We start from the raw sequence: 19,612 nt of genomic DNA, 5'->3' as shown, positions 1-19,612 counted from the left end.
CCTTTCCCACTAAGCTTAATCATTTCTAGCTTTTGACTTAAAATCAGAGAAGTACTATTCCTTTCACTTAAACTCTTAGAAGCCATTGTAGGGTTATTAAACTGACCTAATTTCAATACTGTGTCTCAGGGAATAGGTAGGCCCAAGGAGAGGGGGAGAGGGAATCACTGGTCAGCAGAGCAGTCAGAATAGACATAACACTAAATTTGCCATTTTCTATGGGCGTGGTTCATGGTATCACAAGACAATTACAATAGTAACATCAACGATAACTGATTATAGATAACCATAACATATAATAATGAAAAAGTACAAGAATTACGAAAACGTGATGCAGAGACATGAAGTGAGCACATGCTGTTGGAAAAATGTCACCAATAGACGTGTTGATACAGGGTTGTAACCAACCTTTAATTTGTAAAAAACACACTATCCCGCAAAGAGCAAAAAAATGAAGAGCAATAAAACAAGGTATGTCTGCATCATCACTCTTTCGGTCACCAGAAGGGATTACTACAAGAAAGAGGAAATGTTCTAAAAGACAGCTGTTATGATGATCTCATCTGCATAGAAAGGACTAAGTAGAGAATGTTTAGGATGTGTGGTTCTGAGCTATCTTTGCATTAGAGAGATGTGTAGTTCTCAGTAGATGCTGATACATAAGAGGGTATGAAGACAGGAAAATGTTCCCCAAAAATGTCCTTGTCCTAATTCCTGGGACCTGTGAATGTTACTATACATGGCAAAAGAGACTCTGATTAAATTAAGGATCTTGACATGGAGATTATCTTGGTAGGCGCAATGTAATCAGAACGATCCTTATAAGAGAGAGGCAGGAAGGGCAGTGAAAGAGAAGACAACACGAAAACAGAAGCAGACGGGAGGGAGGGATTGAGAGAGATTAAATGAAAGACACAGAGGCTGAGACTGACAGAGAATATGATTGAGATTTGAAGATACTATACTCCTGTCTTTGAAGACAGAGTTAGGGGCCACTAGCCAAGGAACATAGGCAGCTTCTATAAGCCATTTCTCACAGAAGCAACAGGAAACTAAGGCAGATCTGCTCACATTCATGGCCATCACATTCAGCTCACCAGAAAAATGAAGCTCTATGACCTCAGGATGCCAAACAGATTAACAGGGCAAACCACACCCTTCTCACCTTGTGAACGTACGACTGTCCTCTGTGCTAGAGAGGAGTTTTGCTCAACAGCTCTTCACTCCCTTTATCTATTAGATTTGAAAAACCCTCTTGGGGTTCGTGAAATTCTCAGGCTCACCTGGTTCATCTCAGCTTCATCCTGGGTCTGTGACTGCTCTGCAGTGTAGGGGAGCACCCAAAGTAAAACTCAGTAACAGCTACAGCCCAAGGTCATGACAGCACAATCGACACCCCACAGAACTCGGAACAGTCAAGAAAACTAGAGGGAGACTCCTCACTTTCTTCTCGGATGTTACTAAGACACTTGATGTTCATTCCTTATTGTTTAGGCTTACTTCTGTCACTATTTTCCCATGTGCTTATTCATCCAGATTGGTGTCTAGGATTATACATGTGTGGAGACAGGGGTTATGCACCTGATAATGAGCCCAAGAAATTAAAGACAGACTAAGCTGATATCTGATGGGCTTAATGAAAAACAACCTAAGGGACTACATAGCGCCCTTAAAAATCGGATTGTTTCATCCTACAGATGAGAAAACTGAGGCCCAGTACGGTGAAATGACTTGGCTAATGTCATGGCAAAAGAGCTAAGCCTGAGAATCCAAATTTCCCATTTTTAAATTCTATAATGAATCATAAAGGGCATTTCTGTGATTGTTCATTTTGAAGATCAGAAAAAGAGACCTAGTTATCTCCTGGAATTTAACAAACTGGTCTTCATTGATACCTCACCCACAAAGAACACAAAAACGACTAAAGTAAATCTCAGTAGGAAGCAAGTTTAGGGCCCATTACAGCTGCCAAGAGAGGATGTGGAGAGAGGTGAAGGGGCCAAAGAAACTCTACCAGGGGAAATGCCTTCCCAGGAAGGGGTATAATGAAAAGGCACCAACCTAAAAGGTATTTATAGTCACACAACAAAGGGATGACTTCAATGACACCTCCTGAGCTAGGAGAAAAGGCACAGATATCACAGATATCCAGAAGATCAAGAGACTATGTCTAACAGTTTGCCTAGAAAATGGCATGGCCTTCATCTGACAGGAAGAGAATGCCTGCCTGGCCTAGTTACCCTGGAGAAAATGCAACTTCATTTTGAGGGGGGGAAAAAGTGAAGACATAGGCAAAAAAAAAATGTCAGAAAAATTAATAATATATAAAACTACAAAAATACATTTTAAAAATGTTTCAAAAAAATACATTTAAACAAGTTATTATTTATCCAGGACTCAGACAAGTCTAAAAAGATGCACAAAATACCTTTTGAGACTCAATACTAGATTTGAGAATTCTTAATCTCTTTCGGAAGAAGGAGATCAAAAAGATCCCCTATCTAGATCCAGTCACATACTGTGAGATGGTGATCCGATCCTGGGGCTTCCTGGCAATGACCAGTATGGCCAGGACACAGGAAGTCTATTTTGGAATAAGAGAAGCTCTGTCCCCAGAGGCCTCCTCTGGCCTCAGTATTGGCACCAGGTTCCGAGGGGCCTGTTTCGGTGCTCACTTCAGGCCAACTCTGAACCAAGACTCAATTCCAGAACCTCCGCTAACAGAAGTGTGTGCTCCACACTCCAGCCTTTACTTCCACTGGGAGCTGCTTTGACTTTCCAGAAAACACTTTTTTTTTTTTTTTAAGTCTGTTAAGATACTCTTTCCCCAAGGCTGACCAAGCAACACAGCTCAATCCTCTTAATTCTATAGCCCAAAGGCTTCAGCTTCTATTAAGTATGGAAAGCAGAGAAGGGGGGAAATTCCTGGACATCTAAGAGAGGGATGAAAGTACGTGGACACTCAAGGGTCATGCTCCAACTGAATAAAGCAGCCGAGTGTATTTAAAGCTTCAGGTATTGTCCAGAGTCTACACTTCAAATCTAATGGAAATAAATGGTCACAGTTGTTGACATATATGCACAAAGACCTCCACAGGGACAGGGGCCTGATTCTCTTTATTCCTTCCTCAATTTGTAGGACAGAAATAATCATTTCTACCTCACAAGAACATTGGGAAAGTTAAATGGATTTATGGACATGATAAAGCACTGCAGATGAGGAATGGTGCTTAGACTCTGGCAGCAACCATCAGGAAGCCTTTACCCCAGCACTACAGCTTGCCCTGCGTACCATGTGAGCACAGCATGGATGCCAGAAACCACAAAGGAAACAGTGACACAGGCAGCTACATAAATCCGAAAATAAGTTAAAACTGGGAGAAAATATCTAAACTTACATAAAAGATGTCTAATTAACATCCCTCATGCAGAAAGAGGTTCTTACAATAGATAAAAACCACCTAGGAGAAGAGTGGGCAAATGAGATTACTAGGCAATTTCCATAAAGAATATGGATGGCTAATAAATACACATAAATGCTCAACTTCACTAGAAATTGGTGCAATACAGATTAAAATTATATAGCACTTGTATCCACTATTTTAGGAAGAAAAAATCCATCTGAGGAAAATTAAGCAAGCTAATGTAGGGGCTGGTACTCAGTGCAAAGCCCTTTCCTTCTGGTATTTAAGGGTCCCAAAGCATTTTGGTCGGATCCCACCTGCTCAGCCTTGGGAAGAGTCCATTGAGAAGGCCTGCCCAGCTAGACTGGCCAGTTTTTCTACTGTTTCTTTCTTAAAGGCGAAATGGCAACTAAGCATTTGTGGAAACTCTACAGCAGGGGTGCTCAAACTTTTTAAACAGGGGGCCAGTTCACTGTCCCTCAGACCATTGGAGGGCCGGACTATAGTTTAGCAAAAACTATGAACAAATTCCTATGCACACTGCACATCTTATTTTGAAGTACAAAACACAAATGGGCAAAAACACCCGCATGTGGCCCGTGGGCCGTAGTTTGAGGATGTGTGCTCTACACCATGGATAAAAGAAAACCCAAGCAAACAAGCAGAAAACAAACACTTGAGAAAACAGAAGAAAACACGCAAGAACAGTCCTTATCTTTAGGAGCTGCCTAGGAAAGTGCCTGTGGTGGTACGACAGGATTGCTGAGCTGCGCTTTAATTCAGCAGTGCCAGGGGTGGGAGTGTGACACAATGTATGTTTGGATTCTGAAAGCTGGAATGTTTAAATGTGCTTTATATAAAGGGGTGTGACCCCTCCGCCTAAATATCTTATGGTAATGGATATTATGGCTGGCTGGGGCGAGTATTGTAAAACCCAAACCTATTAACCAAGTCCTAATGGAGGCTACAGCTAGAAATGTAAGGGTTGATGGAGTTAAGGTGAAAGTTCATAGAATTGGCATGTCTGAACAGGCTTTATGTCAGATATATCTCTTTTACCGGATTGTACCACAGGGACAGACACTGTGTCTGACTGGTGTTTTTCTACCTGGCATAAAACTGCACTGCAAATGATGTTAATTGGACACACTAAATGGTAACCAGTAAGACTGCCCAAACCCACATAGTGTTGAATAGAAGCTGGTAGGGCAAATTCTCTGTGCAGTGCCCCTAAAGGGAGTGTAGATGAGGCTTACAGCAAAAGACTGTAAGCGCCTCCCAGTGACAACTACTGGGACTTTGGAACAGAGAATTTACATGGTTTATACAGGATCTTGCTAGCTGGGGAATGCAAGGAGGAAACATAAGCAGGGAGCCTCTTTTCACCTAGAACTAACTCTGGAATGGCATGATGAGCTACGGATTCTGTTGTCACGAGTGCACTATAAACAGCTGACAAAAGGGCTGCTGCGTTTATGGATGGTGGTCCAAGGTAAACAGACAACATCCTATGTGGAAGGCCAGCACCCTGATGGAAGAAAGTAAAAACAAATCAACTCAGGGGGCCAGACTGCACGCTGTCTTCCCAGCGATGACAGAACTCAATAGCATAAAACCCCGTGTTTGGGTCTCTCCTGTGGGCAGTGGCCAACAGCTGGCTCCGAGGCCAGGCAGGAGTGAGGGCAATGGGAACCTGGCCTATTAAAGGGAATATTGCATGGCCACAACCCAAAATCACTGGGAATTTGAGGGGTGCATTAAAATAGGGCAGGTGATGCCCATCAGGAAAAAACCCTTCAGAAGGTAACTAGAAAGGACAAGCAGATATCCCTGCATGCTCCTTTGAGGTGGCCACCTGGGTCTGTAAAATGAGTGGACATGTGGTGGTGGTGGGGGTTCAGTAATGCAGAGATGAACTGAATCTAGAAACGTTCCTTTTGCACCCTCTCAGGCACATAATGCCAATAAGAACCATTATGTCTGCCAGTGACAAAGACAGATTCCCGATGGCTATCAGACAGACTCCCTGTTGGGAAGGCCCTGAAAGTAGCTGGCAAGTCACACGAATGCTGGTAGCTGTTGGGGGCTACCAATGGGTCTTGACGGGAGTAGACGCTGATTCTGGACTGGGCTTTGCTTACCAGGAAGAAGATACAAATGCTCAGGTGCTATCGAAGAACCAGAACAAAAGATATTGCACCAATTCAGATGACCATCACTTCTCCAGACCAAGAGAACACTTTATAGCCCACAATGTCCAACACTGGGCTACCAGCATTCATTTTACAAAGGGGAAAAGGTTGCTGTGAGCTAGGCTGATGCCATGGCACTCTAGCCCAGGTGACAGAGCGAGACTCTGTCTCAAAAAAAAAAAAAAAAAAAGATAAATCAAAATTTTAATTACTGAAATCAAAATGGAAAAGTTGGGAGATAAAGTACATTTCCCAGGAGAAAATAGAGAAAATGTTTAGGAGACAGAGAGAATCCATGCAGGAGGTCCAACATCCAGCCAATAGGTGTCCCAGAACAAGACAACAGGGGAAAAGAAGGGGAAGATGTGATTAAGAAATACTGCAGAGGAATTTCTTAGCTCTTAAAAGCATGAATCTCTAGAAAACAGATGTCTACCTACAGGATTTGAACATCAGGGGGTACCTGGACATGTTACTGTGAAATTTCAGATGACTCAAGAATAAAGAGAGATTAGAAGATTCCTTACAGAAAGAAAAAGCAGATTTCTCAGAAATGACCACCCAAGAAATAGTTTGTCCTCAAATTTTTGCCTGGAATCTGCACCTGGAGTTATTGGGTGAGATCCTCAGAGGGGAAAAGAGCACTGTGGTGAGTGGGTGGGGGGAGATGTGTCCTTTGATGGGAGGTGTGGAGCGGGGCAAGGAGGAAGGCCTGGGGTTGGGGAGCAAGTCTTGAGGGGCATGGCAGGGTGTGAAGCAGGGAAGAGGTCTGAACAGGGGAGGTAAAAAGCTCTTAGCAGGAAGTGTCTGATGGGGGTAAGTTTTGAGTGGGGAAGCATGAGGGGATAGAATCCAGTGGGGGGTAGATCCTCATAGGAGGTTTTAACCTAAGTACTAAGTGGGGGGAAGGTTCTTTTCACTCTATAAAAGCTATGTTTTCTGTATGTGTATATACGTGTATGTATGTACACACACACACACACACACACACACACACACACATACAGAGTGAATGGATCTGCTGCCCAGGCTCCCAGCGATCCTTCCACCTCAGCCTCCCGAGGTGCTGGGTCTGCAGGCACAGGCCATCATACCTGGCTATGTATCAGCTATTTATTTTTAATCAAGTATGAAGGCCTAATAATATTGATCCTTGGACATACAGAGATTCAGGTAATGTATCTCCTATGCCTCTAATTTTCATAAGTTGCCCAAAAATATCAGAACAAGGAAGTCAGGCAAGAAAAGGGATCCAGGAAACAGTGGATTAAACCCAGGAGATAAAAGAAGTCCCAGAACAGCAGCTGTGCATCAGCCGACAGAACAATCCGTACAGACTGCTGCACAAATATGGAGTTTTCCAAGAGGGAGGTCCCTGAGAAGAAAGGGCACATACAGATTATATTGTACCACAGATTTTTTTTTAAAGATAAGATAAAAACAAACAGCTCCATGAAAAAAAGGTAATTAGAAATTCCAGGAAAAATAAGGCTGGGGGCGGTGGCTCATGCCTGTAATCCTAGCACTCTGGGAGGCCAAGGCAGGAGCATCGCTTGAGCTCAGGAGTTCGAGACCAGCCTGAGCAAGATCGAGACCCCATCTCTACTAAAAATATAAAGAAATTAGTCAGATAACTAAAAATATATATAGAAAAAATTAGCTGGGCATGGTGGCACATGCCTGTAGTCCCAGCTATTTGGAAGGCTGAGGCATAGGACTGCTTGAGCCTAGGAGTTTGAGGTTGCTGTGAGCTAGGCTGACACCACGGCATGTACTCTAGCCTGGGCAACAGAGTGAGACTCTGTCTCAAAATAAATAAATAAATAAAATATGATTAATAAACATTTTGATCAAAATTAATAAAAATAAGCTAAGAAAAAAGTAATAAATGGTGACCAATGCTATCAAAACAATCTAGAAGAAAAATAAATCTGACAAACCAAGAGCAAAAGAATTAAAGCCATGCTGAGGCAAGCTGACAATGTGGACGGATCACCTTGCCCTTTGCCCTCCGTCCAGCCAGGCCTGCCAAGTAACCCGAGACTCTCTCAAGTGCTGCCAGCTCCTCGGGCGGCTTTCCCGGGTCACTCTTGGCGCACAGGGATTGTCCCTGGACTCCTCATTCTGGCTCCCACCCCAGCCACCTCTTTCCATCAGCAAACGGCTAACATCTCACTTAAGGCTTCTCTTTTCCAGAATAATGGCTTTGGTACCACAGGTCATTTTCAGACCCTATGGCATTAAGGTCATCCTCCTTTAGGGAAGGTTCTGGTATTTCACTAGAATCCTTTTGACAGACAGTGTCGTCCCTTCCTGCCTCCTTTCCACTCCTCTGTCATCACCTCTCAGACACCTGCCACTTCAAATGTCTCCCCACCCTGCCCCTCCGGCCCCTGAACACAAGCTCGGCTCTCCTCGCAGCAGCAGAGTCATACCGGACTCTCCACATGGCACTCGGCATCTACAGAGCGTTCACAGCCAGCGCCCACAGGGCCGGTACAAGGAGTCAGCGATGAAGGCAGGCCCTCAACGGCGGCATGGCCCAGTCCTCGAATTTGGTATGTTCTGAACCAGCAGGCAATAAAATCTTTGTCTGCCCTTGAACCTACTTCCTTTGCGTGTGTGATTTTTTTTTTAAATGCTAAGTACAAGACTTCATATTTTATCTCTACTAGAAGTGCTTCAAGGACGACAGCTGCTACCCTCTGCCTTGACAGTCTACAAGGGCCTGACTGTAAAAAAGGACCAGAAAGGCCATCTAATCTCACACATCACTCACCTCTCAGGGGCCCTCTAGCCCTACTCAGACAAGCCTAACAGGGACTGCACCAGCTGTCAAGATGACCCACTCCCCCGGAACATAGTGGAGAAGCCCAAGAGCGGGTGCTCACCCCAACGCCATTCTCCAAAAGTAGTCAAATGTGTTACCTTTTCATTGTGTGCTCCCCATGTGGGATAACTTAGTGCTACTTATGGTAGGATATTTAATTAGTAAACCCTCATATTAGGCCAAATCCTGTCTTCCTATTGTGTCCACTTGCTGGTCCTGATCTTTGGAAAGCACAGAATAAATGTTACCTGTTGTATCTTAACCACTTACATGGCTGAACAAAGCTACAAGAGCTCCCTTTACATCTCTTTTCCAGACACAATAAAATTATCACAAGGGTCCCAGATAGCAGCATGTTGGGAAGGAAAGACATAATGCAAACTCTAAATGAGGATGATGATGAAAGGCAACAGAAACAGAATGAAGGAAAATGTTAAATGCCACACTCCAAGTGTTTTCCAATGATGATAGCATGGGTTCTAAAAGCTCTTTGGTGCCCCTGGTAAATCACTACTACTGTGGATGGAGCTCTGGTGAATGAAGTCTTACCATGGGGACAGTTAAAACATGTACACCTATGAAAGTTTTTTTTTTTTTTTTTTTTTTTTTTTTTTTGAGACAGAGTCTCTGTTGCCCGGGCTAGAGTGCCGTGGCATCAGTTTAGTTCACAGCAACCTCAAACTCCTGGGCTTTAGTAATCCTCCTGCCTCAGCCTCCCAAGTATCTGGGACTATAGGCATGTGTCACCATGCCTGGCTAATTGTTTTCTATTTTTAGTAGAGACAGGATTTCACGCTGGCTCAGGCTGGTCTCCAACTGCTGACCTCAAGTGATCCTCCTGCCTCTGCCTCCCAGAGTGCCAGGATAACAGGCATGAGCCACTGCACTTGGCTGACTTATGAAATAAACATGCATTATAAACAAATATAGGAATATTGACTCCACTGCTTTGCAAACTACAGGAAAAGCAGTTTCAAAACAGCTTATCAAATATGAACTTGGGGTTTGCTATAAACCTCTAGGTCTCCTGATGTATGTGAGTCAAAGCATTGACTTCTAATCTTGACTTCTTAGATTATCCAAACAACACTCTCATGTAAAGGTGTATATTTTGGCTCCTCTGAAAATCCTGAGGGAGGGAGACTCTGTGCAAAGCCATGGACATACCTGTTCCTTCCACTGTTCAGCCTCCCAGCACCAGGAGCTGCCACAGACTCCTAACTCATAGAACTGGCAAGTGGTCCCCTGCTCCATCACAGCAGGACAAGTCCCACTCTAAAGGACAGTGACACCACAATATCACAGTGCCCACGATGGGCACCTTGCTGGTTATGGTCTCCACCCCCTGGGTTTTGGGAAACAGCAGCCCCCTTCTCTCAGAGAATCATTCTTATTGCAATTCCTACCATGTGGTGCTGGGGATGGGAGATCCTCACAGGGCTCTACACACCCCAAACCAGGCCAGGGTCCTGCCCAGGATTTTTCAAACTGAGTTATGGTTGGGACAAGAAGAGGAGGGAGGTGCGGGATGAAGAAGAGCTCTCTCTCCATCAGAGAGAGAGCTGTGAAGATGGATGCCTGTTTCTTGTGGGAGAGAATGAAACAGAGGGAAAAACTGAGTTCCTGAGGCCCTCAGAACCGCCTGATCTCTACCTGCCCAAGTGTTGTCCAAACTCCTGCTTTAACTCTGTAAGCTACTCCCAGGATTCCTTCTGTAAATCTTTTTTTTTTTTTTTTTTTTTGAGACAGAGTCTCCCTTTGTTGCCCAGGCTAGAGTGAGTGCCGTGGCGTCAGCCTAACTCACAGCAACCTCAAACTCCTGGGCTCAAGCAATCCTTCTGCCTCAGCCTCCCAAGTAGCTGGGACTACAGGCATGCGCCACCATGCCTGGCTCATTTTTTCTATATATATTAGTTGGCCAATTAATTTCTTTCTATTTATAGTAGAGACAGGGTCTCGCTCTTGCTCAGGCTGGTTTCGAACTCCTGACCTCGAGCAATCCGCCCGCCTCGGCCTCCCAGAGAGCTAGGATTACAGGCATGAGCCACCACGCCCGGCCCCTTCTGTAAATCGTTTTTAGCTGATGCTAAAGATGGGCTTCTGTCACTGGCAGTAACAAGAGTCCTGACAGCCAATACGAAAGCCAGCCCAGAACACATTTTACAAGAGGCTAGTCTACTGCTGTGGCTGCCTTACACTTAATCCAACCAACATTTACTGAGCACTGATCATGTGCCAAACATGGTTCCAGATGCTAGAAAATACAAAGATGAAAAATACATAGTCTCTGATCTCAAAAAATTCTATCTACCATAATCAGAGGCTTAGAGAATTGATAGAAAACTCATTCTACCATAAGTAATCCTACAAGTCAGTAATATCTAACATCTAAGAAAACAAGCGCAAAAGCTGAAATGGTCCTAGTTGAAACTAGATTGTCAAGATGACCAAGTTTTTATCTTCTTTTAATACTAACTAGGCAACAGGTACAACAGAAAAAAAAAAAGGGAATAGGAAGAACAAAGACACAAAAGCTAAAATATGTTACAATCTTAGTGGCAGTGGAATATGACAATTGTGGCCATTTTAGACCCAAATATAGTCACTACTGATAAGACAAACATTCACAAGTTAGAAATACATGGGAAACTATCTAAAAATCAGCTTCCACATCACATCATCTGACTTCAAGTTATACTACAGGCTATTGTAACCAACTACAGCATGGTACTGTATAAAAGTCGACACATAGATAAACGAAATAAAAGAGAACCCAGAAATAAAGCCATATAGCCACAACCAGCTGATTTTCGACAAAGCAGATAAAAACATACAGTGGGTGAAAGGACACTCTAGTCAATAAATGGTGCCAAGAAAACTGGGTAGCCACATGCAGAAGAATGAAACTGGATCCCTATCTCTCACCATATATGAAAATTAACTCAAGAGGGATAAAAGACTTAATTAAACTTAAGACCTAAAATCAAATAAATAAATATGAAAAACTTTTCTGGACATGGGCCTAGGCAAAGAATTTATGACTAAGACCCCAAAAGCAAATGCAGCAACAACAAAAAAAGGCCCTTAATTAAACAAAAAAGTTTCTGAACAGCAAAGGAAATCAACAGAGTAAATAGCATACAGAACGGGAGAAAATATTTGCAAACTATACATCTGACAAAGGGCTAATATCTAGAATCTATAAAGAACTCAAACAAGAAAACAAATAATCCCATCAAAAAGTGAGTGAAAGACATGAACAGATTTTTTTCAAAAGAAGATAGACAAATTGCCAAACATGGAAAAATGCTCAACATTACTAATCAGAGAAATGCAAATTAAAACCATAATGAGATACCACCAAAGTGAGACTCTGTCTCAAAAAAAAAAAAAAAGAAAGAAAATGTGGTATGCATGTGTGTGTACACCATGGAGACTACTCAGCCACAAAAAGGAATAAAATGTTTTCTGCAGCAACTTGGATGGAACTGGAGACCATTATCCTAGGTATCTCAGGAATGGAAAAACAGATACCACCCACATGCTCTCACTTTTAAGTGGGGGCTAAATGAAGGGTACACACAGGCACAAAGAGACATAAAGGACACTGAAAACAGTGTCCTTTATGGGGGGGAGGACATTGGGGGGAGGGTAAAGAATAAGAATCTACCCATTGGGCACAACGTATACTATCTGGTGATGGGTATACTAAAAGCCCTGACTTCAGTATTATACAATTCATCCACATAACAAAAACCACTTATACATACCCCCTAAGTCTATTGAAATATTAATAAAAAAATAAAAATCAGCATCCAAAGTCTTATAGACCAAAAAGGATAGGAGGCAAAGATGGAGAAAAGGAAACTGTTGCCCAGATGGGTTTCCCAAGCCTGGTTTTAGGATGGACCCTGGAAGACTGGATTTTCATTAATGGCAGGACCTGTCAGATTGCAGTCCAAAATGCCCAGCCAATAGTCCTCCACTTCCACCACACATTAACAGTAGCCAAATGATAGAAGTCTTCTGGCTCATGCCTCAGTTCAGAAGACCTGAAAATATGACTCCAAAGTTCCCCCAAAAGACCTGAAAGCCAGGGTCAAAGGGTCAGCATCATGATGAAGGGTCAGCATCATGATCCACATTTATTCCGATGCAGACTGGCTGCACTTGACAGGGCAGGCAGCAGCACTTTGCAGACCATTTGTGAAACGTCTGGGATGAATAGGCCTTTTCACCGCCTCCTCTCAAGCCTCTTTTGTAGAGAGATGTAGGTAGCAACAAAGGAGAGATTTATCACCATGAGCCCGTTCAGCAGCTGTTTTCTTGTTATTCCTTATTTAACTGCTCTCAAGAGAGTGGAGTTATCTGCCCAGCTAAGCAGGTGTTTAAGGCAGGTGATTTTGTTTCCATTAATTTTCTTAAATAGACCAGACTGGAGGGTTATCTCACGTGCTCGTGGGGAAACCTTGCCCTGTGCCTGCTAAATCACAAGGCCTGTGCTGGGTAGGATGCTGGACTCTGCTCCCCTTGGTTTTAGCATGGTCTCTAATTCTAACAGTACACAGAACTGAAGAGCCACAGCCCATTCCTACCCCTTGACACCTGGATTTTGTCTTCTTTAATGATGTGTTACAGGTAAAGTGAGGCTGAAGGCTTCCAAGTTCTCAGGAAAAACAGATTAAGAAAAGCCTGATACTTCACTTCAAAGACCAGCTAAATCTTCACACTAATGACCATACTCAGTTTCATGTTCCAAGTTCCAAACTATCTCAAAGAGAGTTTAACATAAAAATGAAGAAAATATTTTTAGAAATTTTTAAAGATCAAGGCCCCTCAAACCTATAAATTTAACCTCCAGGTCTGGTTGAACTGTCCAATAGTGATCTTCTGTATGAAAAGGCCCACAGTATCAGCATTCTGCACTATAATTGTGTCATTAGCTGCAACAAAGAGCTTTCCGAACCATGCCTGCCCCCTAATCCACCCTCAGCTGTAGACAGCCACTGTTCAGTGGGAGGCCAAGAACAACATACTTGTCTAAAGTGGACAAAAACCTGAAGCCTGTCTGTCACCCAGACCTTCAATTACCTTCAATTTTCTCCTACTGTAGTGCCATCTCCACAAGGAGCAAACATTCGGTGACACATTTCTTTCTCCTTATCCACATAGTCCCTGTAATAGCTGTTGAGAGAATATACACTAGTTAGAGAAGGTCTGTGTTTGTAGGAGGTGACATCTGGTGGCTGGAATTCTCACTCCCATCCAGAGACACTGAAAATTCAGCAGCCCTTAAGGTGAATCAGGAAAGGGTGGAAGCAACACAGGGAAGGTGGAGGAGATGGGAAAGCTCCCAGCAGCTGTTCAGGAAGCTCTTGGACATAAAGCCCACCCACGAGCAGACAGCAGCCCTGATGCGTGGGAGCCTTTCAGTGAGGCTCCAAGGCTGTATCTTGCCAAGTGGCCCCTCACACTGCATTCTCTAGCCTACCTTGAGATATTCTTGCTGAATAATGGTCAGATCCCAAAATTTCTGCATCTAACTTGACAGGACACTTCTGAATACCAGAAAGGAACTTGCTGGGAAGTCCTAAAAGGGCTGACACGTAACCAATGGTTCCAAACGTAAGAGATGCACACATCTCAGATTTATTTTTTTTTCTTTTTTGAGACAGAGTCTAGCTTTGTTGCCCAGGCTAGAATGAATGCTGTGGCATCAACCTAGCTCACAGCAACCTCAAACTCCTGGGCTCAAGCAATCCTACTGCCTCAGCCTCTAAAGCAGCTGGGACTACAGGCATACGCCACCATGCCCAGCTAATTTTTTCTATATATATTAGTTAGCCAATTAATTTCTTTCTATTTATAGTAGAGACGGGGTCTCGCTCTTGCTCAGGCTGTTTTCAAACTCCCGACCTCAAGCAATCCGCCCCCCTCGGCCTCCCAGAGTGCTAGGATTACACGTGTGAGCCACCGCGCCCGGCCACATCTCAGATTCTTAAAGCCAAGAAAGCTTTAACTAGCAATCTGGATTGAATATTTAATGTTAAGGAGAATAGAGAAACTCATCAATATAGAAGAAATATTCCAGGCGTGTTGGCTCACACCTCTAATCCCAGCACTTTGGGAGGCCATCGTGGGAGGACCGCTTGAAGTCACAAGTTCAAATCCAGCCAACAGTTTAAGACCAGGCAACATAGTGAGATTCTGTCTCTACAAAAAATGTTTAAGGCCAGGCGCACTGGCTCACGCCTGTAATCCCTAACACTCTGGGAGGCCGAGGCGGGCGGATTGCTCGAGGTCAGGAGTTCGAAACCAGCCTGAGCAAGAGCGAGACCCTATCTCTACTATAAATAGAAAGAAATTAATTGGCCAACTAATACATATATAGAAAAAATTAGCCTGGCATGGTGGCACATGCCTGTAGTCCCAGCTACTTGGGAGGCTGAGGCAGGAGGATCGCTTGAGCCCAGGAGTTTGAGGTTGCTGTGAGCTAGGCTGACGCCACGGCACTCACTCTAGCCTGGGCAACAAAGTGAGACTCTGTCTCAAAAAAAAAAAAAAAAAAAAAAAAAAAAAGGTTAAAACGAGCCAGACATGGTGGTGCGTACCTGTAGTGCCAGCTACTTGGGAGGCTGAAGTGAGAGGATTGCTTAAGCCTAGGAGTTTGAGGTTGCAGTTAGCTATAATCATGCCACTGCACTCCAGCCTAGACACCAGAGCAATACCTAAGAAATTTTTTTAAAATTTGCCTGGACCACTTCCCGGGGTGCTTATTTACGGGGTAGGAGGAAGAGAAAGGTGAAAAATGATCCAGACATCTGTAGTTTGGCAGTCTGTCTGACCTCCTCCCTGGGAACTGCTGTTTCAGCGTACTGAGCATTCAGAAAACCAGCTCTAGCAGGGGCTGACTCATAACACGTTCTGGGCAATGTTCCCAGACAGTCCTTTACCCAGGTAGATGGACCAGAACTGCAGCCGCATCACATCTCCTCTGTTCACGTTCCCACAGACAGAAGTCTCACCTGGCCAATTTCTTCAGCTCATTATTGATGTCGTGATTGAAGGGTTGCTCCTTCTGGGCTCGGACTAGGAAATCTCGGGCTTTCTGATACTCAGTCATGAGAAGACAAGCCTACCATAAAGGGCAGAGTTTTAAAAAACATACTTAGGAAAGACAGCATGTTTACAGTACCTGAGCTGAGCACTGCTGCTGTCTTTTCTAAGATGCTTGTTCCCAAGTCCCTGCCCTCCAACTCACCTGTCCACATCTGAAGAGGGCCTTGGCATTCTTTTGGTCAATGAGCAAAGCCTGCTCTCCATAGCGCAGCGCCATTATCGGCCGGTCTAGCTTCAGGTATGCAAAGGACAGGTTCAGGAGGACGAGAAGCTTGGCAGCCTCCACCAGGTGCTGCTCATCAAGGGGTGCTGTTCGGCGGTGGAGAAGCTGCAAGGCCTGTGGAGAGGGAAGCAGATGGTCAAGAGGAGTAAGATCGTGTATATAAACCCTGAAGGAGCCACACACAAAAAGGAGCTAAAAATGAGTTCAGCAAGGTTGCAGGACACAAGACCAATACAAAAAGTCAGCTGTATTTCTACTTTAGCAATGAAGAATACAAAAATGAAATTAAGAAAACTCCACTTACAATAGGATCTAAAAGAATAAGTAGCACTAAATTTATAAGTGCAAGATTCGTACACTGAAAACTATAAAATATTATTAAAATAAATTAAAGAAGATCCAAATAAATGATAAATGGAAAAACATTTCATGTTCATGGATTGGAAGATTTAATATTGTTAAGGTGGTAATATTCCCCAAATTGATCTACAGATTCAATGAACCTACTATCAAAATTTCATCAGTCCTTCCTGTAGAAATGGACAATTAGAAAATTCATATGAAAATCCAAGGGACTCTGAATAGCCAAAACACTCTTAAAAAATAACATAGTTGGAAGACTCATACTTCCCAATTTCAAAACCTACTAAAGCTACAGTGATTAGGCCAGTGTGGTACTGGCATAAGAGGAGACATACAGATCAATGGAACGGAACAGAGAGTTCACATTAAGAGTCCAGAAATAAATCTATACATCTATAGTCAACTGATTTTTTTTCAACAAAGGTGCCAAGACCACTCAATGGGGGGAAAGAATAGTCTTTTCAACAAGTGGCCTTTTCAACAAGCTGGGACACCTATCAACATGCAAAAGAACGAAGTTGGACCCCTACCTTACACTATATATAAAAATTAATCCAAAATGGATTAGACATAAAAGAGCTAAAGCTGTAAGACACTTAGAAGAACACACAAGTGTAAATCTTTGTGACCTTGGTAGACAATGGTTTCTTTCATATAACACCAAAAACCCAAAAACCAAAGAATAAACTGGACTTCATCAAAATTTAGAACTTTCTGTGTTTCAAAGGACACTACCAAGAAAATGAAAAGACAACCCACAGAATGGCAGAAAATATTTTCAAATCATATTTGATAAGGGTCTGGGTCTAGTACCCAGAATATATAAACTCTTTTACAACTCAATACAAAGATATATAATCCAATCTAAAATGCACAAAAGATTTAAAGACATTTCTCCAAAGATGATGTACAACTGGTAAGTCCATGAAAATATGCTCAATGTCATTAGTCATCAGGGAAATGAAACTCAAAACCATAATGAGATACAACTTCACACCCACTAGGATGGCTATAATTTTAAAAATGCAAAATAAGTGTTGGAGAGGATGTGGAGAAGTTAGAACACTTGCACTCTGCTGGTGGGAATATAAATGGTGCAGCTGCTGTAGAAACTTTGGCAGTTCCTCAAAAATTTAAACAGAGTTACCATATGACTCAGCAATTGCACTTCTAGGTACATGCTCAAAAGAACTGAAAACATGTACACAAAAGTTCACAGCATCATTATTCATAACCAAAAAGTGAAAGCAACTGAAATGTCCACAAAATGATGGGCAAATAAAAGGCAACAGAATCACACAATGGAATATTAGCCTTAAAAAAGAATGAAGTTTGGTACATGTTACAACACAGATTAGCGTTCAAAACATAATGCTAAGTGAAAAGAAGCCAGTCATAGAAGGTCACATATTTGATGATGCTATTTACATGAAATGTCCAAAATAGGCAAAATCCATGGAAACAATGAGGAATAGAGGTTACCAGGGGCTGGGGATGTTGGGAGAATGGTAACTGCTAACAGGCAGAGTTTCATTTTTTGGTGATCAAAATGTTCTGGAATTAAATAGTGGTTAGGGGTGTACAACCCTGTGAATATACTAAAAACCACTGAACTGTGTGCTTTGTTTTTAATTTTTTTCTAATTTTTAATTATTATGGGTACATAATAGTTGTATATCATCCCCCACCCGCCCTGTTGAGATAGGGTGTTGCTCTGTTGCCTCAGCTAGAGTGCAAGTGGCATCATCACAGCTCAATGCAACCTCCAACTCCTAGGCTCAAGCTATTCTGCCTCAGCCTGCTGAGCAGCTGGGACTGCAGGCAGGAGATACCACACCCAGCTAATTTTTTCTATTTTTTGTAGAGATGGGTCTCACTCTTGCTCAGGCTGGTCTCAAAACTCCTGGCCTCAAGCAATCCTCACGTTTTGGCCTCCCAAAGTGCTGGGATTACAGACGTGAGCCACCATGTTGGGCCAATAGTTGTACATCTTTATAGGATACGTTTTGATACAAACCATGTAAATTAATGAAATGAGGATAATTTGTGTATTCATCACCTCAGGCATTTATCATTGCTTTGTTACGACCACTTCAGTTCCACTCTTTTAAAGCACACCCTAACTTACTGTTGATTATAGTCACTTTGTTCTGCTATCAAAAATTGTTCAGTCTATATAGTTACATTTTCCCCCCTTTATCCATTCCCTCTTTATCCACCCTCCCTGCTGCCCTTCTTATCCTCTGCTAACCATCATTTTACTCTGTCTCCATGAGATCAATTGTTTTTAATATTTAGCTCCCAGATATGAGAACATGCCAGATTGGTCTTTCTGTGCTTAGCTTATTTCACTTAATATGTTCTCCAGTTCCATCCATGTTGTTACAAATGGCAGGATTTCATTCTTTTTTGCGGCCATATCATATTCCATCATGTACATGTACTACAATTTCTTTATCCAGTCATCCACTGATGGACACACATTGATCCCAAATCTTGGCTATTGTGAATAGTGCTGTAATCAACATGGGAGTGCAGATATCTTCTCGATACATTGAATTCCTCTCCTTTGGATATACACTCAGCAGAGGGATCACTGGATCATACAGTACTTCTATTTCCAGGTTGTTTTTTTTAAAGAAATTAATGTTTATTTTCCATCAACTCTATTTCACCTTGTTTAAGAGTTTGTGGAAGAACTTAAGACCACTCGGTGGTTGTTCGTACCCACTCAGTGGCCCGAGCAGTGGGAGCTGCAGACCAGTCTTCAGTGGGGAATGCTGAACAGGCAGAGGCCTACATGCCTTCACACCAGTCTGCAACCTCGGGCTGAACAGCAGTCATTTCACTCTGAAATCCCTCTTTGGTCACAGTTTTCTCAGCAGCAGCCTGTTCTTCTTTTGCAATCTTTTCAGGATCTCTGTAGAAGCAGAGGTCAGGCATGAACACGGGTGTTCACGGAGATGGTGACACGCAGGCGGAGAACTTCCTAGGCCAGCATCCACCACATCAGACCCACTGAGTGAGCTCCCTTGCTGCTGCGTGGGATGGCGATGTCCACGTGATGCAGAGGAGACTCCGCATTACACAGACAATGGTGGGCAGGTTAACACAAGACGCCTCTGTGAGAGGCTGGTGGTCAGTCCTGGGGTCAGGAACCACCAGAAGACACGGATCCCAGAAAGCTGCTGGGACCTGGTTAGTGAAGGTTCCAGAAGTGAAGTGAGCAGCAACAGGAGTGGCTCCAGTGGCAGCAGCAAACTTCAGCACAGCTTGCTGGCTGGTATTCCTGGAGGATATGACGCTGACATCGGCAGGGTTTTCAATGGCAACAATGGCACGAGCTGCCAAGAGAAGCTTCTCCTAGGTCCTCTTCAGATTTGTGATGCAGATGCCATCACTTTTCCTTTTGTAGATGTGCTGCTCCATTTGGAAGTCAAGGTTGGTGCCACCTTAAATGGGTTCCTGCTGCAAGGAACTG

At 43.2% G+C, this 19,612-nt stretch overlaps 1 protein-coding gene across 2 annotated transcripts in view; it reads right to left on the bottom strand.

Annotated features, from left to right (window-relative positions):
• FKBP6 (FKBP prolyl isomerase family member 6 (inactive)) overlaps nucleotides 1–19,612 on the bottom strand; it is a 44,658-nt gene that overhangs the window by 17,167 nt on the left and 7,879 nt on the right. For both annotated transcript variants that reach the window (XM_012742247.2, XM_012742244.3), the window contains exons 6-8: nucleotides 15,688–15,882; nucleotides 15,452–15,561; nucleotides 13,518–13,610 (exon numbers count right to left, since the gene is read on the bottom strand). In XM_012742247.2, coding sequence (XP_012597701.1) covers nucleotides 13,520–13,610; nucleotides 15,452–15,561; nucleotides 15,688–15,882 — 396 coding nt within the window. In that variant the 3' untranslated portion in view covers nucleotides 13,518–13,519. The remainder of the gene's footprint in view (nucleotides 1–13,517; nucleotides 13,611–15,451; nucleotides 15,562–15,687; nucleotides 15,883–19,612) is intronic.

This window comes from Microcebus murinus, chromosome 19 (genome assembly GCF_040939455.1).
Source record: "Microcebus murinus isolate Inina chromosome 19, M.murinus_Inina_mat1.0, whole genome shotgun sequence".
Taxonomy (NCBI): domain Eukaryota; kingdom Metazoa; phylum Chordata; class Mammalia; order Primates; family Cheirogaleidae; genus Microcebus; species Microcebus murinus.
Note: the sequence above shows the minus strand (reverse complement) of the source record. Positions and strands in the feature narration are given on the sequence as shown.